This window comes from Phyllobates terribilis, unplaced genomic scaffold, assembly GCF_046119375.1.
Source record: "Phyllobates terribilis strain yellow unplaced genomic scaffold, ASM4611937v1 Scaffold_13__5_contigs__length_258822181, whole genome shotgun sequence".
Taxonomy (NCBI): Eukaryota; Metazoa; Chordata; class Amphibia; order Anura; family Dendrobatidae; genus Phyllobates; species Phyllobates terribilis.
This window is the reverse complement of record NW_027362773.1, coordinates 129122695-129150166: the sequence shown is the minus strand read 5'-3', so window position 1 is coordinate 129150166 and position 27472 is coordinate 129122695. Positions and strand designations below refer to the sequence as shown.

The window sequence follows — 27472 nt, the reverse complement described above, 5'->3', positions numbered from 1 at the left end:
GTACGTCACTGACAGCGTGGGAGAATTCTCCTGCACTCAGCGCTTCAGCGGGAGAATTTTCCCACGCTGTCAGTGACGTGCATGAGGTGAGGTCATGTCCAATGAACTCGGCGCACCTCATGCACGTCACTGACAGCGTGGGAGAATTCTCACGCTGAAGCGCTGAGTGCAGGAGAATTTTCCCACGCTGTCAGTGACGTGCATGAGGTGAGCTGAGTTCATTGGACATGACCTCGGCTCATCTGGATGACGTCACAGAGAGACACTGAGGAGCGCAAGCATGCCTGCGCTTCTCAGTGTCCGCGGGATGACAGGCTGGATGGCAGCGTTCTGCTGCGGTCCAGCCTGTCATCTCGATGTAGCAGAGCTGAAGCTGTCCTGGGAACCATGGAAAGGTAAGGATGAGGTTGCTTTATTATTTTACTTTTATTGCAGGAGATCGTTGGCTTCAGCTGGAATGGGCGTGGCGGTAAGTATGGTTTAATTTAGAACAATAAAGAATTGTGTCTTTATTTCAATTAAAGGACTTTTTTCTGGGTGTTTGTGTTTTTTTTAAATACTTTACTAGAAATTCATGGCGGTCATGTCTAATATTGGCGTGACCCCATGAATTTCGGGCTTAGGGCCAGCTGATAATGCCAAGCTGGCCTTAACCCCTTTATTACCCAGTGAGCCACCGCACCAGGGCCCTGGATGAGTTGGGTACAGCGCCAGAAGATGGCGCTTCTATGAACGCGCCATTTTCCGGGGCGGCTGCGGACTGCAATTTGCAGCGGGTGGGGCCCAGAAAGCTTGGGTCTCCCTGCGCTGCAGATTCCAGCCCCCAGCTGCCTAGTTGTACCTGGCTGGACACAAAAATAGGGCGAAGCGCCACATAATTTTTTTTTAATTATTTCATGAATTTCCTGAAATAATTAAAAAAAAATTGACGTGGGGCTTCACACTATATTTGTGTCCAGCCAGGTACAGCAGGCAGGAACGGGCTGCCCCCAACCACCAGCTGCCTATTTGTACCTAGCCGGACACAACAATATAGGGAAGCCCTTTTTTTCTTAATTATTCCATGAATTTCATGAAATAATTAAAAAAAAAAAAACGTGGAGCTTCTCCCTATTTTTGTGTCCAGCCAGGTACAACTAGGCAGCTGGGGGATGGAATCTGCAGCGCAGGGAGGCCCAAGCTTTCTGCCCCCCCCCGCTGAAAATTGCAGTCCGCGGCCGCCCCGGAAAATGGCGCGTTCATAGAAGCTGGATGCTGTACCTGGCTGGCATACAAAAATATGGCGAAGCCCACGTCAAAAGTTTTGGGAAAAATTTATTAAAAAATAAATAATAATTTAGGGACTGCATCTTTATTAAGTCCTCAAATGTCATTTAGTGTTAAAATAAAGGATTTATTTAAAAAAAAAATGGCGTGGGATCCCCCATAATTTTAGTCTCTAGCGGAGGTTAAGCAGACGGCTGGGGCAGATGTTTGAAGCCTGGGAAGGGGGTAAAACCCACGGAGCTTCCCAGGCTACTAATATCAGCCCCCAGCTGAATACCTAGCCTTTACTAGCTATTAAAATGGGGGACCCCCCCCAAAAAAATGACGTGGGGTCCCCCCTATTTTAATAGCTAGCAAAGGCTAGGCAGACAGCTGGGGGCTGATATTAATAGCTCAGGAAGGGTGCCATGAATATTGGCCCCCTCCCAGGCTAGAAACACCAGCCGTCAGCCGCCCCAGAAATGGCGCATCCATAGGATGCGCCAATTCTGGCACTTAGCCTCGCTCTTCCACGCTGCCCTGGTGCGGTGGCAGGGGGTAATAGTGGTGGGGTTCATGTCAGCGCCAGCTGCCATGAAGCCCAGGTTAGTAATGATGGCCGTCTATATGACACCCCCATTACTAACCTACAAAGTGTTAAAAAGAAAAAACACACTACACCCAGAAAAAAATAATTTATTTGAAATAAAACACCATTTTATTTAATTCTTCGTTTACTAAAAAAAAAATAGTTACCTGTCCACGTTCCTGCGCTGATCTCCCATGCACAGCTGTCACATCTGGAGATGGTGACAGCTGTGCATGGCTGCTGTAAGCTCACGCTGCCGGGAACACGTCCGCTCCCGGCAGCGGGAGCCACTGACTGAGGTCACCGGAGTGCATTCAGGCAGCGCAGCTCCGGAGACCTCCTTTACGGCAGTGCTGTACCGTGGGAATTTCTCACGATACAGCAGTGCCGTAAAGGAGCTAACCGGAGCAGCGCTGCCTGAACTCCGGTGAACCCTTACGGCCCCGTCATTCTAGCGGCGGCAGCGGTTCAGAGCGGTCACATTCTATGTGGCTGCTCTGAACTGGAGATCTTCGTGGGACACTCGTGGACTGCTACGGAGGGGTAAGGATAAGGTTGTGGTTTATTATTTTATATTTTATTACAGGAGATCGATGGCTTCGGGGAATTAGGTGTCTAGGTGAGTATAGGTGTAGTTTTTTATTTTTTACTTTATTTTAGGTGGCGATCGGCGGGGACAGGTAATGTATGAACTAATTTCTTTTAGGTAACCACTGGCCACCAATGACATGTATTTAAAATTTATTGGGGACACAGTAGGGCAATTTAAATAGCAGGATCAGGCTGATGGGAACTACTGCTCCCATCAAGCTGATCCTGCTGGCACGAGTGGACGGGGGACAGACATAGGCCGATGGGAGTAGTAGTGTCACATCGGCCTATGTCTGCCTGCACGCACACACACCCCGCACACACACCCCGCACACACACCCCGCACACACACCCCGCACACACACCCCGCACACACACCCCGCACACACACCCCGCACACACACCCGCACACACACCCGCACACACCCCGCACACACACACACCCCGCACACACACTAATCATGACGGGTCTGGGAGGAGTGGCTGACCTGTGCGGCCGTGGGAAAGTTGATGTGAGTTCATGCAGTCAAGCATGAACTCACATGAACCCTCTGAAGGCACCGCGGCTACTTCAAATGAACAGCTGATCGGCATCACCTGATACCTCAGCTGTTCATTTGAAATAACCGGCGGGAAAGCGCAGCACAGAACGGGAAAGCCGGCGGTGAAGTCTTTTCACTGCCGGCTTCCCCGCCCGGGTCCTTCGCTCCTTGGTGCTGCGCTCCCCGCCCGGTCCTAATTTACGATTGGGATTGGAGGTGGCGAGGGGAGCGGAGGATCGGGGTGGGAGGCTGCGGGGAAGCAGTATGGGGCTGTGTGATTGTTTAAAAGCCGGCGGCTTTTTACCGCGCGCCGGCTTTTAAACAATCAGGAGAATTCTCCCACGCTGGGATGGCATTCTGATGACAGGCTGGATCTCAGCTGAGCGCTGCCATCCAGCTTGTCATCCTTCACAGACACTGCAGAGCGCAGGCATTATGGGAACTTCCGATTCCGGTATTCGATATTATAAAAGTATCGGAATTAAGTATCGGAATTCCGATACAGTGAATATCGGCCGATACCCGATATTTCAGTATCGGAATGCTCAACACTAGTCTCCATCCTAAGTTTTTTGACGTTTTTGTTGTCATTCTTTGGGCATGATGTTGGACCTACTCAATGGAGTGTTGTATTATGTTTGCACGTGTACTGGAGAGGAAACTTCTGGTCTAACTTCCTCCTCTGAGAGGGTTTGTAAGGAGATGACCTTTTTGATAAGGTTAAACATAGGTCTACTGAGACTTCATTGCAGAAGATCTGGAAGTTATACAGACCAGAGGGCAATGCATGAGACAAGGTTTATCAGGTTACCTTGTGTTCTAAAACTGGATACCTCCAAACTTGGCTACCATAGGTCCAAATAAAAAAATAAGTCCTCTTATAATAATAAATCTCCAAACCTACACTAATCTTAGAACTGTAATGGCGCTCGAAGAGGTGTGTGTATGTGTGTGTGTATATTTATATGTTTTATCTGCAACACCAGTGAAAAAAATAATGCATAGTTGGGTGCAGGGCCTCCCAGGCATGACCAGTCCTCCAATATATCCCCAAAAAATAGAGGCAGCACTCCAGAAATAGAAAAATGTATTTATTGGCCCATAGTGACAGTGGTAACTTTTTGGCCCCCACCATGAGGAAGCCTCATCAGTGACGCCTGTTTCAGGGGCTGGCCTAGCCCCTGCTCTACTGGGCATACTTTGGTTGTCAATTAAGACATCTGCTCAGTATGATTTTCATTGTGCAGCATTCTTTTTAATGCACAGTGACCATGCGCTCTTTCACGGGCTCTGATAAGTGACGAGCTGGCATGAGAGTGCACTGTCAGTGCGCATTGTAAGGAGGTCAACCTGACGAGCAGAGACCAGCCCTGTTCTTGCAAGTGAAATTTTCTCCTTTATGACGTCTCGTTTGAATATACCAACATCCACCAGGGGTTCTCAAATGAAGCGTCGTCATCAAAAATTAGGAAAAAAACATAAAGCGGTTAGATAGCGCCGTGAAGGAACGATGGAGAAATTCTAAAGTATATTAGAAAAGAGATTAGATTATTACATCAATACACTTATAATTAAAATTAAATGTTGTTTTCTGGCCACCCCTTTATTTTTACAACGTACCTTTCCTGTCATGCACAACCTTGAGGGTATGTGCCCACAGTCAGGAGCCGCCTGTGGCCCTGGCGCTGCAGGATAGCCACGCGGCTTCCGTCCTCATTTTATGCAAAAGAGTGTCGCGTGTTTTTTTTTTTTTTTTTTTTTTTTACATGCGGACTTTCCTCATAGATGTTAATCTATGGGGAAAGTCCACATGCGGACCCGCAAGAGAAATTGACATGCTGCAGTCTGAAAGTCGCGCCGCATGTCCGTTTCCGCTGGTGATCAGAGACTCATAGTGGACATGGGATTTCTAGAAATCCCATCCACTATGCTGTAACGTCTGGCCGCTGCAAGTTTGACGCTGCATAGACGCGCAGCTTCAAACCTGCATCGGCTCCTGACCGTGGGCACATACCCTTAGAAAAGCGTCGGCCAGTTGCCCTTCTACCCCACAAATGGTTAAAACTTCTTTTGGTGGACTTACCAGTTTAATATATGTTCAAAAAATATCTTGATTCTCATTCTCTATATCTACCATTCAGACAACTGTATTTCATAGCCCATATATCTACTGCAACCCTTGGGCTCATTGTGGGTCTCCTGACTCGAACTTTCAGCCTAATGTGCCTATGAAGCTGTAAGTTTGGGCAGAAGACCTGTGCTTAGTCCAGGTATTGTGGTCTGTATACTGACTGAAATACAGCAGTGTGAACCCAGCCTAACATTGTAGCTTTTAAAGAGGAACCTCCTAACTTATCAGCTTCCTGTCAGCACTATAGTTGCTAGAGCTTCCTTTACCTCTTTTTCCCAAGATGCATTGTACCTGCCATTTTCACTAGCTTGCAATTTGACAGGCAGGATTTGAGGAGCAAGGAGACTAAGACTTGCCCCCACTTCCTGTAATCCATCTGTGTCCCTACTGCTACAGAAGGATTACACTTGACAACAGACAGTAAAGAGCAAGTTAAGCAGAATGGAGACCCCTAGTGGACTGTATTTTGGAGTGATAATTTTTTTTTTTTTATAAGGGAGAGGTTGATGACATGACAAAAGTAATTTGTAAATTGACTTTTTGGCATTTTCAATCAGATTGTTGCCATAAAGGGGTATTCTCAGCTTTGGAAGGTCTCCCCTATTCTCTAGATAGGGGAAAATTTCCCAATCACTGGGAGTCTGACTGCTGGGACCCCCACTGATCCTGAGAACTGAAGCTCTGAATAACCTCTTGCGAATGGAGCTGTTGATCTTGCGCATTGTCTCACCATTCATTCTAAGGGCTCATGCTGATATTCGTACAAATCGGTCCTAGCATAAGCCAGACAGACATGGACTGCCTGCAGGAGTCCTGTACCGAGTGTGACAGCTTCATATACGCACGTGGTCAAAATTGTTGGTACCCCTCGTTTAATGAAAGAAAACCCCACAATGGTCACAGAAATAACTTGAATCTGACAAAAGTTAATAATAAATTAAAAATCTATGAAAATGAACAAATGAAAGTCAGACATTGCTTTTCAACCCTGCTTCCACAGAATTTAAAAAAAATTAAAGTCCTGAAATAGGCCTGGACAGAAATGATGGTACCCCTGAAAATAATGTGGCAAAAGGGACATGTTAAATCAAGTTGTGTCCACTAATTAGCATCACAGGTGTCTACAATCTTGTAATCAGTCAGTGGGCCTGTATATAGGGCTACAGATACTCACTGTGAGGTTTGGTGACATGGTGTGTACCACACTCAACATGGACCAGAGGAAGCAAAGGAAAGAGTTGTCTCAGGAGATTAGAAAGAGAAAATTATAGACAAGCATGTTAAAGGTAAAGGTTATAAGACCATCTCCAAGCAGCTTGATGTTCCTGTGACTACAGTTGCACATATTATTCAGAAATTTAAGATCCATGGGACTGTAGCCAACCGCCCTGGACGTGGCTACAGGAGGAAAATTGATGACAAATCAAAGAGACGGATAATATGAATGGTAACAAAAGAGCCCAGGATAACTTCTAAAGAGATTAAAAGTGAACTTAAAGCTCAAGGAACATCAGCGTCAGATCGCACCATCCGTCGTTGTTTGATCCAAAGTGGACTTCATGGGAGATGACCAAGGAGAACACCATTGTTGAAAAAAAAATCATAAAAAAGCCAGACTGGAATTTGCCAAACTACATGTTGACAAGCCACAAAGCTTCCGGAAGAATGTCCTATGGACAGATGAGACAAAAATGGAAGTTTTTGGCAAGACACATCAGCTCTATGTTCACAGATGGAAAAATGAAGCATATCAAGAAAAGAACACTGTCCCTACTGTGAAACATGGAGGAGGCTCTGTTATGTTCTGGGGCTGCTTTGCTGCATCTGGCACAGGGTGTCTTGAATCTGTGCATGGTACAAAGAAAACTCAAGACTATTAAGGGATTCTAGAGAGAAATGTGCTGCCCAGTGTCAGAAAGCTTGATCTCAGTCACAGGTCATGGGATAATGACCCAAAACACACAGCTAAAAACATCCAAGAATGGATAAGAGGAAAACATTGGACTATTCTGAAGTGGCCTTCTATGAGCCCTGACCTAAATCCTATGGAGCATCTTTGGAAAGATCTGAAACATTCTGGAAAAGGCAACCTTCAAACACGAGACAACTGGAGCAGTTTGCTCATGAGGAGTGGGCCAAAATACCTGTCGAGAGGTGCAGAAGTCTCATTGACAGTTACAGGAATCGTTTGATTGTAGTGATTGCCTCAAAAGGTTGTTCAACAAAATATTAAGTAGAGTACCATCATTTCTGTCCAGGCCGATTTCATGAGTTTAATTTAAAAAAAAAAAAATTCTGTGGAAGCAGGGTTGAGAAGTAATGACTGACTTTCATCTGTTCATTTTTCATAGATTTTTAATTTATTACTTTTGTCAGATTCAAGTTATTTCTGTGACCATTGTGGGTTTTTCTTTCATTAAACGAGGGGTACCAACAATTTTGACCACGTGTGTCTATCTGAGGCTGTGATGCTCAGATCAGGAGAGCAGCGACCAGTCTGTGCTCCGACCGATTTGCACCGACGTCCTCATGAGCCCTCATTGGCACTGCTAGAAATTGACAAGTACTGACTTAAGAATGAATTGAGCGACAGTGCACATAATTGACATAATTGGTTCTCTCTATTGTGGGGGTCTCAGTGGTCGTACCCCAAGCAATCAGGAAGGTAACCTCTTACCATGCTTATCATTGGTCTATGCTGTGGATAGGTGGTAACAGTTGTAATTGTGGGACACTCACACGCCATTAGGGTGAGCTTATGGCATATGGTTTCAATGAGTCCATGTATACACCGCCTCCGTTACACTCCTAAGCTCCCCCTAGTGGTGCCTGCAGTCAGCCTGAATTTAACTATAAGAAATTAATTAGCACAATATCTTGGCCCTATGTAGATTTAAGTGTATTTGCATTTCAATTCTAACTTGTAAAGGAAGTGATTCAGCTGAATAGAATGATGAAAACTGCTGTAATTTTCCATATTGGAGAAATGTAGTTTACGTACATCTCATTGTCCTCCTGTCCATTGTGTGCATGTTTGTGATGTCACCCTTTTTTACTATTTGTACATTAAGGTAATGTGCATTTAACCAATAAAAACATTTTTGTAAATGCAAGGGTATTCCCATTGAGAGGAGGAAATAGATTTAAGTACGGTTATCCATTAATCGTTAGCTATTATTCACGTGCAGTCTAATTGCATTCCTAGAGATGTATCTGAATCACCCATTGTTTGCTATTAGAAACTTAAGTGCACTTAAAGGGAATATGTCAGCAGGTTTTTCTATGTAATCTGAGAGCAGCCTGATTCCAGCGATTTTCACTTGCTTAGCAGTTTTCTGTTATTTCAATAAAATCAGTGTTTTATCAGCAGGAGATTATCATTACAGGACTAGGTTCTCTCGTGCCTTCTGGTCCTACCACACTTCCACCACTGATTATCAGCTTTCTGCCTATGCACAGTGTACACAGAAAGCTGCCAATCAGTGGTGTGGGCGGGGTTATAGAGAGCTCAGCATTTAGAGCACTGCTAAATCTGCAGCAGATAAAACTGTGATTGTATAAAAATGACAGTATATAGACCAGCAAACGAAACATCCCTACAATCGGGGTATTTGCTCATACATCATGATGCTTTCAGATTACATGGCAAAAACCTACTGACAATTCCTTTTAACTGTCAATAGTCCTAATGTGATCTATAAATTTAGACATGTATTAAGTATTACAACAGTTTTATATACAAGCCAAGGCACAGAAAAAGTTGGGGCAATGTTTGGAAGATGTTTTTATAACCAAGAATAATTGGTAATGTCTTTGTATATTTTTCTACAGGGGGTTCTAGACCATGACCGAGTACAAGCTGGTGGTGGTGGGAGCAGGAGGCGTTGGGAAAAGTGCCTTAACCATTCAGCTTATACAGAACCACTTTGTTGATGAATATGACCCAACTATTGAGGTAGGTCTCCAAAATATGGCATGTTCTCATCACGACACTCATTTTTGTTCTTCTAGCCATCACAATGGTATATAAATGAATCTGATGTTTTCTGAGATCCATAATATCGGAAAACCTAAATCCTTAATTTCTTCCTTTTAAACATTTGTTACTTTCTTGACAACCAGAAATCTGCCTGTTTCCACAAGTTCATAGTCTCAATCATACAGTATGAATCTCAGGGTCTGGGCAGGTGGGGTGGATGCTTGGTGTCTCATGAGTGGGGGGCTTGGAGAATGGGATGACACCTGTCACATAGGATCAAATTTGCACTGTGTTTTAGAGAGGCGCTGTAGGAACTAGTGAGCCAGCAACAGATACATATTAGGGTGGGGAGACCAGGATGGAGGGAAATTGGCAGTATGTATTGGAAAAATTATAGCGTGGGGATAAGATGCAGTTAAATGAATAACTTATGTTGGACTTGAGAGCAGAGAATGGCAGAACACATTCTGAAATCCCTAACTTGTAGCACCCTTATGAATGGCCAAAAATAAGAGTGTTTTCATTTTGCATCAATTTATGAAAAATAGATTACTTGAGAGAGATCTCCGTTTTAATACTGTGACTTCAACTTTTAGTTGTTGTGTCTGTTAACTCAACAGGATATAGTCTGTAAGACTGTACAGAGCCCTTCACATATAGGAACACTGTAAACAAGGGCTTTATTCTGACTTCTTAACATGGCTGCGAGTGTGGGTCGCTTAAGACAGCATTTCTATGGATGTCTGTATGAGCCAGTACTCACAGAAAATGATTTCATCAGATAGCTTCAACTCGACTGCAGAGGCACGTATGAAGATTCCAGAAGAAGGCTTATTTTGAAGCTGAATTCTTGAATTTTGCACAATTCCAGTAGCTGCAGTAGGTAAAAAGACAATTCTGAAACAGAGATGATCCTCGGAGGAATATGGCTGACAGACACTGGTACAGGAGAAAGAAGGGAGGGGTTATCGAGAACATAGCTGGACTAACCCTAACCTGATTACATAGCAGTGTAACCCAAGATAAAAACAAAATAAGCAAATACCCTACAGTAAATAAATGGAATAAACATAACACAGGGTACTTGGTTAACATAATTTTGATAAAAAAAATGTAAAACCCATCCCACCACGTCAAGGTGACCCCATTCGGGACGATCCTAACCTTTAGTATTTAAAACGTTACCATATGTCAAATTACTTACACATGAATTAGTGCCGAGCAGGACGAAGACCTCCGACTAATCCAACTCGCCCAAATTTAAGTTGCCTGCAATACTCTGTATAATAAAAAAAAACACTCCTGCTTTGTGGAAACAATATTATAGAAAATAGAAAAAATCCATCTGTTCTGATAAAAAAAAAAAAAAAAAAAACTTTATTGTCGATTCAGATAATAAAGGACATTCCCAGAAAAAATGTGAGCTTTTCCTACGCTTTTTGAACTAAAATGGTTGTTTCAGTTTGAAATGCGTAGGTAAAGCTCACTTTTTCAGTATTTTTTTTTATCTGAATCTACAATAAAATGTTTTGCATATTTTTTTTTTTTATCTTCTGCACTGCTGCACCCTGCAGCTTCCAGTTTATCAATTTTATTAAAGTAGTTTTAGAGATCGCAGGCGCGAAAAACAGGGAGTATGAATGGCAACACAGTTTACCCATTTAAAAAATACACTTGCATATGTAAAGGCAATGCATTTCGAACATAAGTTATTTTTCAAGCTCCTTCAAAAAATAACTTTTAGGTTCGAAATGTGTCGACTTTTGGTATGCAAGTGTACTCGTCTGTTTATCCTCCTGCACTTTTGTGATGAAGTTTTTTTTTTTAACATTGCAAATGGTGATGCTGGACTTTCCCTAAAAAATGTTAAAAACGTGATCTGGGCTTTCACAACCTTCCGTGCACCTAAAAAATTGCAAATGTGGTGAGTTGGCTTTTCTTTTTATGCTACATTATGAAAATAGGGAGCATTTTGAAAGCCTTTTCTGCTTGGACCTTGACCTGGGGAAATATGCCATAGCCATAAGATATGCTGTAAATGTCTCAGTGCAGGTTCCACTTATCTATAGAATGAAGTTCTCCCAACCCCCTTCTCCGATGTTCCAGAACTAAATAGACCGAGCTGTGCCGCCACATCTCTGACCATGTGGGTCAGGGATCAAGGGACCCCTTTTCTGGAGACAGGTGGGACTTGCATCTAGTACACACTGAATGCATATACCATAAGTTACTGTAATGAGAAAATCTGTTTTTAATTGCTACTTTTTCACTGTGTTGAAGGTCATCTCTTTACATTTCTAGACTTTTTACTATAGGAATATTAGCGTTTATTATGGCCCAATTCTTACACACATCACACTGCACCAGAGGTTCCAAAAAGGGAAACTCAAAGGTTTAGTATCTTTTTAGAAGCATGTAAGTGAAAACCCAGGGACTGTTCTCTGCAGACAGAAGGTCTTGTGATGTCTCAATAAGAGTTTGATGAAGAAAGCAGAGATCAGTAACTCGCCAGATATATCTTCAAATGCTGCTGCCGCAGATCAGTTTTTGCTTAAAGGGTTGTCATTTTTATATAAAAAAAATGTCAAGTCTTACAATGAATGAAAGTAACAAGATAAGCATTACTTACCTGTTTAATCTCCTGGTGTGCTAATTCCGCCTCTGCACTGGAGAACTGTAGCACGTTTTTCCTTCACCTAGGACAAAAGGTTCAATACTCTCCTCAACTGGTTTCTAAACCCGGTGTACTAGTCAAAGTTGCTTGTTGGCCCATGACCCGGACAACCCACAGTTATGCCCCTCCTTATTAGTCTCTGTTTACAGGGCAGCATCAGTGACATCACATCTTAAGCATGTGACCACTGCAGCCAATCACTAGCCTTTGCGGTAAAGTGCTGTAAAGAGGATATCGCCACTGCAGTTCTTTAAACAAAAGGCAGGGAGCAGCAGGGGCTTGAACTACTAAATCATTTTATTTTTGTTTTCAAAGCATTTCCTGGCACCATTTTTTAAGGAAAACTGACAACTCATTTAAAGGGAATCTGACAGTAGGATTAACACTTCTAAGCCATCTATATGGTCATGTAGGTCATAAGGAGCTGAATAAAATGATACCTTGATATCTGTGATCTGATGTCTTAATCCAGAGAAATGGACATTTTTGTTAATATGTAAATGAGCTGTTAAGATCTGTGGACTGGACATAGATCTCCCTGAGAATCTGCCTCCAGGGCGCATTATAAATGAAAGACGGCGCTACTAGACTGTCAGTCATTACATGTCTCACACTGGTAACATCCCCTCTCATTTATAATAAGCTCTGGAGGCAGAGTCTTGGAGAGATCTGTATCCCGCCAATAGATCTTAACAGCTCATTTACATATTAACAAAAATGTGCACATCTCTGGAATAAAACATCGGATCGCAGATATCAAGGTATCATTTTGTTCAGCTTTGTATAACCTACAGTACATGCCCATATAGAGGACTTGGGAGGGTTGATCTTACTGACAGATTTCCTGTAAAGAACATTATTGGGATGTAAGACAAATTTCATTGAGAGAATTACCTTGTTTAAATACACTGCTCAAAAAAATAAAGGGAACACTGAAATAACACATCTTAGATCTGAATGAATGAAATATTCTCATTGAATACTTTGTTCTGTACAAAGTTAAATCACACAAAAAATCATCAATGGAAATCAAATTTATTAACCGATGGAGGCCTGGATTTGGAGTCACCCCCAAAATTAAAGTGGAAAAACACACTACAGGCTGATCCAACTTTGATGTAATGTCCTTAAAACAAGTCAAAATGAGGCTCAGTATTGTGTGTGGCCTCCACATGCCTGTATGACCTCCCTACAACGCCTGGGCATGCTCCTGATGAGGTTGCGGATGGTCTCCTGTGGGATCTCCTCCCAGACCTGGACTATAGCATCCGCCAACTCCTGGACAGTAGTGATTCAACATGACGTTGGTGGATGGAGCAAGACATGATATCCCAGATGTGCTCAATCGGATTCAGGTCTGGGGAACGGGCGGACCAGTCCATAGCTTCAATGCCTTCATCTTGCAGGAACTGCTGACACACTCCAACCACATGAGGTCTGGCATTGTCTTGCATTAGGAGGAACCCAGGGCCAACCGCACCAGAATATGGTCTCACAAGGGGTCTGAGGATCTCATCTCGGTACCTAATGGCGGTCAGGCTACCTCTGGTGAGCACATGGAGGGCTGTGCGGCCCTCCAAAGAAATGCCACCTCACACCATTACTGACCCACTAACAAACCGGTCATGTTGAAGGATGTTGCAGGCTGCAGATTGCTCTCCATGGCGTCTCCAGACTATGTCCGTATGAGGCCCAAACGTCAGTTTAATATTGAAGAATCATGTAAATAAATTTCTTGAATCTTTTCACCATATCTTGGAGTGATAGGATTCCACTCCGTATGCAGATAACAATAAGAACCTATCTGGGCACCCAAAATAATAGGAGTGCCACTTAGCCTTTTTTGACTTGTTTTGTTTGAAATGCTTCAGGATGATTTCAAATGAAAGAAATGTGATCATGATTTTCATGCTGGTCACTAAATCGTTGCCAAAAAAAAAGAGAAGCATCAGCCCAGTCACTTATCGGCTTTGCTGTGTAGACTAGGGCAGTGTCTGCGGAGTATGAGAAATAATAAAAAAAAATAAAAAAAAATGGTTGTGTGTGTGTCCCCCCCTCCCCCCCCCCCCTGACACTGCTGGAAGCCTCTTCTACACACGCATTCATGAAATAGGCGTGGGACATTGTCAGCTGAAATGAATGGGATTTAATTGACTATAAAAAAATGTTGTATATTATTGTAGTCTCCAAAAAGTGATGAAGTACAGCCTCCCTCCTTAGAAACCTATGTACAGCGTTTCCATTCTTATCTAGGCCTCCAGCATTGCATTAGATATACTGTACCTTAACATTAGGATCGTGAAGATCAGACCTCTGTGACCACTGCTATTCTGGTCAACTAAAGGACTACGGTTCCCTCTGCTTCGCTGCGGCCTTCCTATCCATAGGAAGCCTCTCCATTCTCACATTTGATGGTCCCAACAGCCAGACCCCCATCTATCATTGGGTTAAGGCATATCCTAGCACCGTTCTATTGTTTGCTTCAGTGTAAATTCTATTTATCAGTAATAAAATCTTTGTGCATTTAGGCTCCATATTTATGGGGAATATCTATCCTGCTTGAGTGGACTGTGCTAAACATCTATGGTCCATGTGCTGTGGACCCAGCATATGTCAGATTCTCCTGATCTGGACAGAGCCATCTATTAGATGCTTCTAATGCCAAGAGCGCCATCTAGTGGCAGGTGTAATGTACTACATAATTACTCTCTCTAGTGGACATCCTTCAGTACTACAAGATGGTGTTCCCTTTACCTCCTTCCTATCGATATATGCACTATTTGTATAGCATGAATTGCTGTTAGTATTGTGTGCTATAGCCTGTCGTGGCGCTGCATGTAAAGGGTAACATGCTGACTCCCAATGATTGTTACATCTAAGCCTCAATATAAATCTGCAGCGATTTTGCAATAAACTCTGCACGTAGAATAATTGAAAAGCTCAGATCTGTGACTATTTCTGACTGTAGATTTTTAAACTCCACATTTTTTATGTGCAAATTTTTCCTTCTACATGTGGACACATAGCACATAAAACATTTATAGGGCCATCGTATTCTTCAGTGCTTTACAGATACTGTCATGTCTTTGGAGTGTAGGAGGAAGAAACCGGAAACCCTGGAGGAGTGTGTGTGACTTATAGACCCCCCCCCCCCCCCTTTAATAATCAATTACTATTTTGAGAGGTAGTAATATCTCAGGGTTATAAGGTTTATGTCTCTTGAGTAATTGCTTCAATGTATGTCAATCGTATCTTCACGCAATACTTAAAATTGCCACAAGATGTCTCTGTGCGCTACAAACTATCTATCTGTTCTCTGCTGTGTTTTTTAAATGTTTAATTTTAAGGCAGGTTCATTCATCCAGCTGGGCTGCATTCTGTACCTTGTAGTACTTTTACACTTTTTCAACTCCTCTCATTATGGTGGTAAAGTTATTGTGTTAACTTACAGAACATTATCCCTCTAAATTGGTCTTTCTTGGGTGTGATGATTGCTAGATGACAAACCTAAATCAATGTAATGAATTTCTTTGTACGCCGTGAGAACAAATGTTGATATACTCTGCATACTAGCTTGGGCTGCTTTGTATATACTGGTGCATATTATTTATCTTCTCTACTTAATGCAGTCCGTAGTGGCATTAGTCTTGCGCCTACGACCTCATCCATTTTGGTCCGTTTTTACCATCAGTGTGGCGTCAGATTTTTTCTATGTGGGAGGGGGTAAGAGGAAAAAAATCCAGTTTTCTGCTACCCATTAGACAGTAAAAAAATATATAAAAAAATGGACACACACGGCATCCAAGTGTTATCCATTTTTTTTTTTAAAATACACATATATTTATTTTTGAGGGAATATTTTTCCTTGTTTTGTGACAAAAAAAATGTATTAAAATACATATATCCGAATAAATATGTATTTTAATACATGAAAAATTATATATATATTTTATGTATTAAAATATATAAAACATCAGAATAAATCTATATTAAAAAATATATAATTTTTTAATCCTTTATGAAAATGTGTACATATATATACACACACACACACACACACACACACACACACACACACACACACACACACACACACATATATTTACACAAATATAATGTGTGTAATATATTTATATATTTTATTATTATTATTATTTTTTTTTTTTTTCCCTTGGCTCAAAATTGCCAATTGAAGCAAGTGGGTCAATGGGAGAATGTAATACCAGTGCAGGATGCCATCTAGGTTGTTTCATTGTCCTTTTCATTAGTACACTGATGGTAAAAACGAACACACTAACTGAAAACTGATCAAAGTCAGATGCAGCACACTAATGGAAAAAACCCTGCTTAAGTGAATGTTTCTGTTTTTAACTTTCCTGTATTTGTCCCCCCCCCCCCCCCCCCCCCCCCACAGGATTCCTATAGAAAACAAGTGGTCATAGATGGAGAGACTTGCTTGTTGGACATCTTGGACACTGCGGGTCAAGAGGAATACAGTGCAATGAGGGACCAGTACATGAGAACAGGAGAGGGGTTTTTATGTGTATTTGCCATTAACAACACAAAGTCTTTTGAGGATATTCACCAATACAGGTGTGTGACCAATAAGTGACATCCCTGTAATTGTTTCCAACTGTACTATAAAATGAAATACTTATTTACCCCACACAGTGAGTGCCATAAGGAAGTAAAAACAATAGAAAATGGTAATCAAAAAGTAGCAGTATGTACCCAAATATGGCACAAGTGAAAACTACAGCTTTTCGCACACACAATCTCTCAAAAATCTGTGTACAGAAAGATGAAGTTATGGGTTCTGGAGTATGCCCCCCACCTCCAAAAAAATATATAATATAATATTTTTTAAGCTTTTTGTTTTCTACTTTTACACAAGAGTCACAGTAAAGGATCTATATAGTTACGGTACCAACCAATCTAACAATTCACAGAGCTTGTACCTCTTCAAGACAAATTCTAAAATATAACTTTTAATTTCTGTATTGAATTATTGACAGCCATAAAATAACAAACCACAACATCCGTGCACAATGAGAGGAGGGGATAGTGCCTCACCCTATTTAGGCCCTATCTCACCCTACCTTGCCGTGGAGGTTGGCACCCTATTTTCCTGCGCAAGATTGGTTGGTACCGTAACTATATAGATCCTTTACTGTGATTCTTATGATTCATATTTGTCTAAATGGCAGGATTTCTAACAGGTCCTATTAATAGGGAGGCATGGCTACTAGAGATGCATTCAATGATTGTAATATTGTGGACAATCCAGATAAGACATCTGATTTGAAACATTTATTTCAGGAATTAACCAAAGGTTATAAGGGTAACATGAAATCCTGGTGATATATAGAATGAAATCCCATCAACCCCATGGGCTAAATGAACATCTGAATTTCAGTTGTCTTATTTGAATGCTTCCAGATTTAGATATGACTTTCAAGGGACCCCATGTAAGTCTGTCATGCAACACTGTCCCTAATGGGTGAAGTAGTTTTGCAACGTTAGGCCCACATTGTTGGGTTCTTCTATCGATAGAATAACCACATATCTTTGCATCCTTTGATTATGTCTGTTCTTGTATCATAATATCTCAAAAAAATTTTCCCCTTCTTTTGCAATCACCTAAGAGAATGATATCTGTGGTTCTATCAAAAAACTATATTAGAGACCTAACGCATTCTATCAAAAAACTACATCAGAGTCTGCAATCCCTAGAGCGCTATTAGTTGACCGCGCCCGGAGTCTTCTGGTCATGTGCCCCTGACAATATTGTAATTTGGAAAGCACACTGTGGAACGCATGACTTCCGATGGGTGAGGCGCACCACTTCCTGTGCAGTGGAGCGCACGTGGACTTCCGGCATTTGAAACGCACGCCAGACGCATGTTAGCCTGCTGGATCAGGTCACTGGTGTTGAATTAATGTAATATTCGGTCAACCAGGCGCGCTGTATGCACTTCACTGATGAATGAGAAGGGGATTTATATATAAAAGAGGGTGTTTGAACAGATGGACTCTCCAATACAAGCACATTTATGATAGTGAGGACTTTCCCTGGACTCCCAAAATACTCTACAGAGAGATGGTGGAGACTCTGTGCTTTTATATATGGAGGACTCCGATAAGTAAACTCTGACATTATACATTATGTCTTTGGAAAATTTGCCTAAATAAGATACTCCTGATGAACCTTGGTAAAAGGCGAAACGCGTTGAGTTGTACAGGCATTGAGTCATATATGCACAATATATTTTCATTCATGACATGCAATCTTAGTTGTGCTGGCATTAAGTCATATATGTATAGATTTGGTATTTATTTGTATTAAATGGATCCCTGGTCCAGGACAATTTATTAACTGAGATCATGAGCTATATATAAGCTGATCGGGCATTGAGTATTATCTTGAAATGGATCCTCTATCCAGGTCATGGAAATTTAGTAGTGCATTTTAATATTTATCCTGTGGCATGATTTTGAGCAAACAAAAAAAAATGTTAACAATTGATCCATGTTATGCGCTTTAATTATATTCATGCACCCTTCTGTATCTGTGGCCAAATTGTACTGATCAGGGCTACAGATATATAAAAACTTTTTGAGAATTTTTTCATTGTTTCTATTTGTCACAAGAAACTGTGTGTTCTCCACTAAGAATCCCTGTACCCCATTGGCCGTCAATATAGGGTGTTTTAGGGATCCCAGGGAGAGTCATCGTTGAGCGAGGGCGCCATTTAACAGGAAAATAGGGTGCCAACCTCTGCGGCAAGGTAGGGTGAGATAGGGCCTAAATAGGGTGAGGCACTATCCCCTCCTCTCATTGTGCACTGATGTTGTGGTTTGTTATTTTATGGCTGTCAATAACTTTTACACAAAAAAAACTCCAAACATTTGGTATTGTGTATACTGTTTTGACTTCTATTGTGACATTATCATGTCATTTAAAGAGTAGACTTTTTCATTTATTTATGTTTTCCAATTTTGTCTTGCCTCATCACTTTATTATGGAATTGCATGTAAGTGGTTTCCGGACCTCTCACCTCATTTGGAGTACAGGTGCTGGCAGTTAAAGGGTCCGCTCAGCTCGTGTCTCACTCAGGGTATCTTCACACATCGTATTTGCTGTCCTATTTGTTTTTTTGACGGCCTGCTTTTTTTTTATTTTTATTTTTTTATTATATAATATAATGGTGCCCTCCAAGCAGAAACTACCTGAAGAATAGTCAAGTTGCTTAGTTTAGCCGCTTCACTGCCTTCAAAGCCTGAAAAGATGAAACGTATGCACAGCTGTTCATTTTCACATTGCTGCGCATATGTGAATTCTTTTCGGCATTTTTTGTTTTCTTTAGCGCTTTTTCAGGCAGAATACACCTGAAAAAGACTATGTGCACATCATACACTGACTGGGGATAAGTCTGCTGCAGGAGATTGTTCTGATAAGGGTAGGTGCACACAACTGTTCTCTCTATCCAAGAAAAATGCCCCAATTATGCTGATCAGACTCTGATACGAGTACTAACCGTGAAAACCACGGATAGCCATTGCCCTATATAATCGTTTGTGTGCACGAGCCCTTAACACAAACTCAGAGGAGGACATAGGAGCTGACCCTCTCACTGCCATCATCTGTACTCCAAATGAGTGTGTTCTGATATCAGTGCAGCTAAAGGCAGGAAAATAGACTGGGGAAAAAAAGCACAGGTTTGGAAACGATTTGCATGACTTTTTTTTTTACAGGAATGAAGACAAATCCTCTAAAGTGTTTTGCAAACTATGATAAATTTTCACGCAGGACAAAATTTATAAAAAATGTCAAATGTACAAAACGTCATAAGTACGTCTTGTCATGCAAAAAAAATAAGCCCCCCTACAGCTTCCCTGACGGAAAATTGTAAAACAAACTTTCAGAATGTCGATCCATAATCATACTGAGCCAATGAATAAAGTTAACACTTTTGTGCAGCATGTAAATCACATAAAATTTAACTTGTCAAATAGAATTGCTGTTTACCTCCCCACTTATTAGTCACTTCTTCCCTTTCCTTTCTGAAATCACCATCCATTCTGGGGAAAAAATAAACGCTCAAGACCAGTTGTACTACTAGATCAGTGAGGGTTTTTATACTCTATAGAAAGGGGGAGGAGAGGAGGAGTCAAGAACACAGTGAGAAAATGATCAAATATCATTTTGAGCTTTCTGACAAGTCTTTTAACTCACCCCGGTGCTGGATTTACATCTACACTGCTCAGTGCTGCTGGATAATTTCCTCCATGCTGCTTCTGTGTGTGTTGCAGTCTCCATAGTCTCATAAACCTCATAGTAGTTTATTTCTTCCCACTAGTTGAGAGTAAATTGCAAATTGAAGAAAAAGAGCCACCAAAGGGAGAAACTGGTGGAATTGCAGGATACAAGTCATATAGTAGACACAAAGTATTACCCTGCATGTATAAATAATCCTCATGTACAGTATCTTTAGCTAGTCTGAAAGGTATAGTTATCCTTTAAAAAAAAAAAAAAAAAGTATATTTAGATGTATGTATGTATGTATGTGTGTGTGTGTGTGTGTGTGTGTGTGTATGTGTATATATATATATATATATATATATATATATATATATATACACAATTTTAAAGCTAATGGATGTCCTTTGCAATTTTTTTTTTTACACAGGGAGCAGATAAAACGGGTAAAGGACTCTGATGATGTTCCAATGGTGTTAGTGGGAAACAAATGTGACCTCCCAGCCAGAACAGTAGAGACCCGGCAAGCTCAGGACTTGGCCAGAAGTTATGGCATTCCTTATATTGAAACATCTGCCAAAACCAGGCAGGTAAGTGCAGGATGTAATGTGCCTTGTGGATAATGTGATTTACTCTGGTTGGTATACTGTAGATTAATCGTTTTTTGCTGCTTTAAGCATTGCTGAAAGGCTTTGTTCACAATACAGTTATGGCAATTCTAGCACTTTTGACAATGGATGATTATTTACATACTAGATGGTGGCCATTCTAGAATAGGGTATTCTAGAATATGTATGCGGCCGACCAGGCGCGACTAATTAGCGAAGCAGTGTTTAAATGGGTTGTGCACTACTTTAAATTAACACCCCCCCACCCCAATGTATCCCCCCGGTGCCCCTAATGAATTTTGTAATTACGTCATGTTGTCAATACTGCTTGTTACTGTTTGTGACAACATCGCTGATCGTGCACAGCCAGCACGTAATTTGAAGCGGTGTTTTAAATTTCGCGCCAATATCGCTGATTGGTCGCGGCCGGCGGCCGCGACCAATCAATCAGCGAATCGTGTTAGTGAAGACCGGGGAGCGGCGCTGCCTGTTCGGGTACATCTGCTGCGAGCAGCAGGGAGATGACCGGCTAGGGCCGGTCATCTCCCTGCTGCATCGCCGCTGACCTCCATGCAGCTACCGTCGGGAGATCAGCGGCTAGGGCGGACAGGGGAGTGGCGCCGCCTAGGCCACCGGTCGGGGTACTTCTGCTGCGAGCAGCCGGGAGATGACCGGCTAGCGCCGGTCATCTCCCGGCTGCATCGCCGCTGACCTCCGTGTGGCAGATGAGCCGCTAACGGCCGCCATCTTGTTCTGAAATCCCGCATCGCTGATTGGCCGCGGCCAGACCAATCAGCGGGATTTCCTGGACGGACAGACGGGATAAGCCGATTATATAGTAGATATCTAAGGGGTAAAGTTTCTCCTTGTGGAGAGTGACTTGCCAGGTCTGGCACGCCAGTGTAGCGGTGTCCAAAGAACACCGCAAGGCAGGATTCAAGTACGGAACTTAAGATGAGAAGGCTGAAACAAATTCCTTCTTTATTATGTATAAAGGGATTATATGCCGGGTAGTGAAAATAACAGTATTTACAATGACCATATCAATAATATGAATACAGGAAGGGATAGCTGAAGCAAATCACAAAGCTTTGCTCCAGCCATGGTAATGATGGCTCAATACAACAGTACACATCAAGTTTCACATACTACTCTAGGCTAGTCCCCTATCTGGCTTTCTGCTAATGGGACCACGCTGCTATAGCGTTCTAACTAATGAAAACTCCACTAAACCCTAGTACAGTTCACACCGGTGAGTCACTCAATGTTGCGCAGATCAGACGCCGATGATGGCCGCCGCTTGTTTGTGGTGTAAACAAGCAGTATCATGTCACTCGAGATCTTTCCTTTGTAGATTGGATCTCTTTCTTCTGCAGGCAGGCAAACCTTACTTCACTTTAACTGAGGTAAAATGGCTGGTACTCTGTGTTGTGTGTTACATCAGGTCAGCAGCGTTCAGGGAACACGTTCTTCAAAAAGGGAGGGATTTCTCTACTCTTGATACAGTCCTGACAACAAATCTTGATAAAGTCTGCGCTCTTATCTTTCCAGAGATATACAGTTTCTTTTTCTAGCCTCTCTTTATCAGGGACATGCAGGAGCCTCTCTGCTCCCTCAGACACACACAGGTCCCTCTGCTTCCTGGTTCATTTCCCTCTCCCAGCACAGACCAAGAAGCAGGGAAGGCGACTAGTCCACAAGCAGAAAACCCAGAGCGGAGCATGTTTTCTTAAAGCCACAGTGTATTCAATGTCCGGTAAGGGCTGATCCCCCTACACCAGTATGAGGAGACTTAAATGCCTTGCCTGCTCCTCTGGGAAATTAAATATGCAAATTTTCTCTTCAGAGATAGAGGACTTGAACTCTAGTGCCAACCATTGGAAGTAGCAATGCTACAAGTCATTATCCCAAGTAATATTTCAAGGCTTGTTAAAAGGTTGATAATGACTTGTAGGATTGCTACTTCCAATAGGTGGCATTAGAGTTCAAGTCCTCTTTCTCTCTGAAGAGACAATTTGCATATTAATTTACAAATATGTAATCTATCCAAGATGATTATATGACACAAGATAACACCATTGTAGATAAATGTTTTAATGGGCTTTTCTTTTATCCCAACACTGGGAATTGATATTTTTGAGAGTATAAAGGATATTGGAGATGAGTGGATCTTCCAAGTTTTAAATTTGCCAAATCATCTGGATTTTACCAAGAAGTTTGATTTGTAACAAATTTTATTCTCCGCTAACTGAATATCTTATTTTGCTTTGGGCTGTAAAGATACTCCAAGCCATAATGAATGTAAGATGAAGGGGTGAAAAAAACCTCCCCACTGCGGAATATGTTAGCGCTATATATATATAAAAAAAAAATAAAGATTATATAGAACAGGAAAAACTGTCTAAAAATAAAATCATAAAAGTATTATTGATTTTAATATATTTTTAGGATTACAATATACTTGCTCAAAAAATTATGAAATGCAATAAATATTGGCCTTTGCGAAGGCACTATATGAATAGAAGTTCATGCGGAGGTTACACATGTGAAGGGGGGGAGGCACAGGGCCGGTATCAACACGCTGTGGGCCAGAACAGAGTTCTCTTCGCTATGTGTCCCCTCTTCTACAACCCCTGGCAAAAATTATGGAATCACCGGGCTCGGAGGATGTTCATTTAGTTGTTTAATGTTGTTAAAAAAAAGTAGATCACAGACATGAAACAAAACTAAAGTCCTTTCAATTGGCAACTTTAGGGCTTTAAGAAACACTAAAAGAAATCAAGATTAAAAATGTGGTACTCAGTAAGGGTAATTTTTTTTCAGACCAAGCAGAGGGAAAAATTATGGAATCACTCAATTCTGAGGAAAAAATTATGGAATCATGAAAAACAAACACCCAAAAGAACACTCCTATACATCACTAGTATTTTGTTGCACCACCTCTGGCTTTAATAACAGTTTGCAGTCTTTGAGGCATGGACTTAATGAGTGACAAACAGTACTCTTCATCAATCTGGCTCCAACTTTCTGATTGCTGTTGCCAGATCAGCTTTGCAGGTTGGAGCCTTGTCATGGACCATTTTCTTCAACTTCCACCAAAGATTTTCAATTGGATTGAGATCCGGACTATTTGCAGGCCATGACATTGACCTTCTTTCAAGGAATGTTTTCAGTTTTTGCTCTATGGCAGGATGCATTATCATCTTGAAAAATGATGTCATCATCCCCAAGCATCCTTTCAATTGATGGGATAAGAAAACAGTCCAAAATATCAATGTAAACTTGGGCATTTATTGAAGATGTAATGACAGCCATCTCCCCAGTGCCTTTACCTGACATGCAGCCCCATATCATCAATGACTGTGGAAATTTGCATGTTCTCTTCATGCAGTCATCTTTATAAATCTCATTGGAACGGCACCAAACAAAAGTTCCAGCATCATCACCTTGCCCAGCGCAGATTCGCGATTCATCACTGAATATGACTTTCATCCAGTCATCCACCGTCCACGATTGCTTTTCCTTAGCCCATTGTAACCTTGTTTTTTTCTGTTTAGGTGTTAATGATGGCTTATATTTAGCTTTTCTGTATGTAAATCCCATTTCCGCTAGGCGGTTTCTTACAGTTCGGTCACAGACATTGACTCCAGTTTCCTCCCATTCGTTCCTGATTTTTTGTTGTGCATTTCCTGTTTTGGAGACATATTGCTTTAAGTTTCCGGTCTTGACACTTTGATGTCTTCCTTGGTCTACCAGTATGTTTGCCTTTAACAACCTTCCCATGTTGTTTGTATTTGGTCCAGATTTTAGACACAGCTGACTGTGAACAACCAACATCTTTTGCAACATTGCGTGATGATTTACCTTCTTTTAAAAGTTTGATAATCCTCTCTTTTGTTTCAATTGACATCTCTCATGTTGGAGCCATGATTCATGTCAGTCCACTTGGTGCAACAGCTCTCCAAGGTGTGGTCACTCCTTTTTAGATGCAGACTAACGAGCAGATCTAATTTGATGCAGGTGTTCGTTTTGGAAATGAAAATTTACAGGGTGATTCCGTAATTTTTTTTCCTCTGAATTGAGTGATTCCATAATTTTTTCCCTATGCTTGGTCTGAAAAAAAAATTACCCTTACTGAGTACCACATTTTTAATCTTGATTTCTTTTACTGTTTCTTAAAGCCCTAAAGTTGCCATTTGAAATGACTTTAGTTTTGTGCCATGTCTGTGATCTGCTTTTTTTCAACATTAAACAACTGAATGAACATCCTCCGAGCCCGGTGATTCCATAATTTTTGCCAGGGGTTGAATAAAGGACTGAAAGTGGAGTGTATAGTGTGATAGAGGACTTTGTGTACTCACTGTTACTTCGTCCATGGGACCGGAACTAACTTCAATCAAGACAGGAGATCTGAGATCCGGATTAACAGACTCACTTTTGCTATGCAATTCTTCTACACACGATTGCAGCATACAGATTAAGACATAGTCTTTAGTTACTGAAGTACCCTTGGTTATGTGCCTTTCCAGTGTTCGTCCTCGTCCTCGTCCTGTCCTGAGACCCACCATCTTCCACTTCATCTGCGACCCAACTGAGAATCTTCCCATGTGGGATATAAAGGCCTGCTTCTCAATACCTCTTTAGGCTTTAAGCCCAGGACTGTGGTGTCGTCCAGATCAAGTCTCAAACGTGTCCTCATTCTGCTCAGAAAACTTGCGCTGATGAAACACTTTTCCACTGCTGTATCTGCTGTTCGTATTTGTCTCCCTGTCCGTTCAGCCTTTCTTCTACACTCCACTCTGCACCAGTCCCGTTCTATAAGGATCGTGGACCCAGAACTTGGGTGTCCGTGTCATGAACTACACCCCGGAAGACTCTCTGCCTAAGGATTTAGGAGCCAAATGTTTATAAACTGGCTATAAACCGATTGATCTGGCTATGATAAGACAAAGATTATGCTCCTAAATCCTTGAGCACTGATATATACCCCACTAGATAGATTTGGCCCTCTATAATCATTTAATTAGGATTATCGGCTTCTTTACTTATATGTTCACTTCTTTCTACCCTTTCTCACCATTGTGGATTTGTTAATTTTAAGATAAGGGTTTTTGTAGGGACATTAAGGATACCGACGTGGAGCGGGGGCGCCACAAAGTACAAATTAGGGTGCCAACCTCCGCTGTTAGGAAGGGAGAGGAATTAGGGATAAAATAGGGACAGGATTAATCTGTATTCCCTCCTTGTCGGTGTATTACCTAATTTTGATGTCCTATTATTAGGAGTATCATTGTTTGTTTATGGATTGTTTCAGTCTCCTTTTTAGATTAAATTATTAAGTTATTTTTTAGGGGGCTTCTCTTATTTTCTAATTAGCCAGCAGCCTGTTTGTCGTCCGATTACCCACAGTCATATATGTTGTTGAGATCACTTTAACATTACTAAGGCTAAGTTTGCATTTAAGTCCACGGCCCCACTATCAGTGTTTAGTCAGCATTTTTTCCCAGGTGTGGGAGCCAAAACCAGGTGAGGAACAATCAGAGAAAAGGTATAATAGAAACAAGTCACCAATTCTGCATTTATCACCCACTCCTGGTTTTAGCTCCAACTCCTGAGAAAAAATACTGACCAAATATTGATAGTGAAATTTTACATTTAGGGCAATTGGAGACTTTAAAGTGATTTCAATTTTGTGGCGAAGATATATTATATATATATATATATATCGACTCACCAGCATCGATTAAAAAAAATACATATATTTATGTATTTATTAATATATATATTTTTTTAATCGACGCTGGTGAGTTCTAATTCTTGCTCATCTCTAGTCAGAACCCATAGGATTATTGCTCTTAAATATAAAGAAAGTTGCATGCATCCAACTTGTTGCTGTAGGTAGGAAATGCATAATTTTATTATTTGGATAAACTAAGAGGTTGTTCTGGAATAACCTATCCCCAGGATAGTTCATATATACAGTATGTGTGGGGGTCCAACACCCAAAACACTCACCGATCAGTTATCTTCTCTTGCGGCAGCCAGATGTAAAAAGTGTACAGAGCCAGCGAAGAGTACATTCGATAGCAGTCATTGCATTGAATTAGGAATACCCCTTTTTTGTAACCAGATACTATTGATAATTCTCACTTACCATGCTGAAATTTACCTATTAAAGATGCCATTCCAGATACATAACTGATTACAGACCATTGTGCTATCTTGCTGTCTCCTGTATCTCGCAGGGAGTAGAAGACGCCTTTTACACATTAGTGAGAGAGATCCGGCAGCATAAGTTACGGAAACTCAATCCCCCTGATGAGAGCGAGAAGGGTTGTCTGAACTGCAAGTGTGTTGTATCCTGACCATGGTAAGAAAGTCAGCAGCGTTTGCTTTCTAACAGGATACTTATCGATGTTCACTGTTTCCTAAACACATTAACAAAACTGACGACTGCTATTTATAAATTTTGCTAAGAAGCACGCCAGTTAACTTTTAAATTTTTTTTTCCCCTTAAACCTCTGTAAATGTTAGTTCACTGTTGTGCCGATCACCGTCTTCTGTATCACGCCGTGATGGGCAGACTCCCCGGATCCAGCTGGACTCTGTGATCTGGAAGTCTTTTATAATGTAATCCTATGAAGCCCTGTTCCGACTCTACGTAGGCTTACATTGTAAAAGACGTTTAGGGTCATACATAGAGCGCAGCGTCATCCGCTGAGTCTGAATCACCATCACATGGAGGGAGTGACCCTCTCGTAGGCATTAGGCCTTAGGTAGACTTCACACAGGTAATGCAGTTTTGGGCCAAACACGTGCAGAATCGCTCACTTCAGCTCCAAGACACATCCAG

General features: G+C 41.5%; 1 protein-coding gene across 1 annotated transcript in view; it reads left to right on the top strand.

Annotated features, from left to right (window-relative positions):
• The window catches only part of HRAS (HRas proto-oncogene, GTPase), a 61953-nt gene that overhangs the window by 30670 nt on the left and 3811 nt on the right, over positions 1 to 27472 (top strand). Inside the window, exons 2-5 of the mRNA XM_073658632.1 lie at positions 8930 to 9053; positions 16166 to 16344; positions 20442 to 20601; positions 26865 to 26989. Of these exons, the coding sequence (XP_073514733.1) occupies positions 8943 to 9053; positions 16166 to 16344; positions 20442 to 20601; positions 26865 to 26984 (570 nt within the window). The 5' untranslated portion in view covers positions 8930 to 8942 and the 3' untranslated portion in view covers positions 26985 to 26989. The remainder of the gene's footprint in view (positions 1 to 8929; positions 9054 to 16165; positions 16345 to 20441; positions 20602 to 26864; positions 26990 to 27472) is intronic.